The sequence below is a fragment of the Antrostomus carolinensis genome, unplaced genomic scaffold, assembly GCF_000700745.2.
Source record: "Antrostomus carolinensis isolate BGI_N321 unplaced genomic scaffold, ASM70074v2 scaffold32154, whole genome shotgun sequence".
Classification (NCBI taxonomy): Eukaryota; Metazoa; Chordata; class Aves; order Caprimulgiformes; family Caprimulgidae; genus Antrostomus; species Antrostomus carolinensis.
The window spans coordinates 1-1,134 of NW_010310620.1; the positions used below are offsets into that span (position 1 = coordinate 1).

The 1,134-nt window shown below is 57.5% G+C and overlaps 1 protein-coding gene across 1 annotated transcript; it reads left to right on the forward strand.

The window, feature by feature from the left end:
* Positions 1-6: 6 nt before the first annotated feature.
* PHF13 (PHD finger protein 13) lies at positions 7-1,124 on the forward strand. The gene is made up of 2 exons (XM_010166485.1): positions 7-489; positions 887-1,124. Exons 1-2 carry the CDS (start codon positions 159-161, stop codon positions 1,111-1,113), a joined length of 558 nt encoding a protein of 185 aa, XP_010164787.1. The 5' UTR covers positions 7-158; the 3' UTR covers positions 1,114-1,124.
* Positions 1,125-1,134: the final 10 nt, after the last annotated feature.

Here is a 1,134-nt window from a genome sequence, read left to right on the forward strand (position 1 = left end):
GCTGGGACCCCCGCTTCAATGACGCCCCCTCTTCCGTTTCCCTGCCCACCAAAAACAGAAAGAACTTCAGTCAGCTCAAGAGAGCCAAACCCTACGGTTCCCTGTTCCAGCGGGCAAAGCCCAGCAGCTTCCTGCCGGAGCGAAAGCAACTCGATAAGATGAGGAAGAAGAAAAAGCTGAAGAGGAGGGAGACGGAGGTGTCTGCAGAGCAGGACTACGAGGAGAAGCTGCCGGAGCTGGAGGCGGAGGACTCTTACGTAGAGACGCCGCTGAGCCCCTCGTCTGAGGGCGACCCTCAGTCTGCGCCCGAGCACTGCTCGGTCTGGGACTCTGACACGCCTTCCAGCGTCTCCTACCCCGCCGTGACGGCCGAGCAGACGGTGGAGATCCAGAGCGTGGGCAAACGCACCGTCATTCGGCAGGGCAAGCAGGTGGTCTTTCGGGACGAGGACGGCACCGGCGACGACGAGGACATCATGGTGGACTCAGGTAGGTGGCCTGGCTGTCGGAAGAGGATTAGCTGGGTGGAAGCCGTGGTGATGTTGCTGATCTCTTGGGTACTTTACTTGTAGCATGAGGATGACACCACGGTGGGCAGAATTCAGTAGCAGTTGGGTTTTTTTTGGGGGGGAAAAGGGGGTTGTTTGGCTGCTTTTGCAATAAGCTGAGTGAAAAGCTGCAACTTCATAGGAGCAGCTGGTTCTCTGCTGGATTACAGCCTCTCGTACAGCTCAGAGTCTCTTCCTGCATGAGAGAGACCTGGAAAAATCAGCAAAGTGCCTGACTTTGAAACCAGGTAGTTAATTTGGAGCGAAAGGGGAGTAAATCCCGCTGCAGGCGAGAGGCTCGGCCGCTAAAAACGAAGCTTGCCCGTTTCTCTTTGCAGATGATGACTCGTGGGACCTCGTCACTTGCTTCTGCATGAAGCCCTTTGCCGGGCGGCCGATGATCGAGTGTAACGAGTGCCACACCTGGATCCACCTCTCCTGTGCCAAAATCCGCAAGTCCAACGTCCCAGAGATCTACATCTGCCAGAAGTGCCGGGACTCCAAGTTTGACATTCGCCGTTCGAACCGCTCCCGGACGGGCTCGCGCAGGCGCTTCCTGGACTAGGGGAGAGGAGGGGAGGGGAGG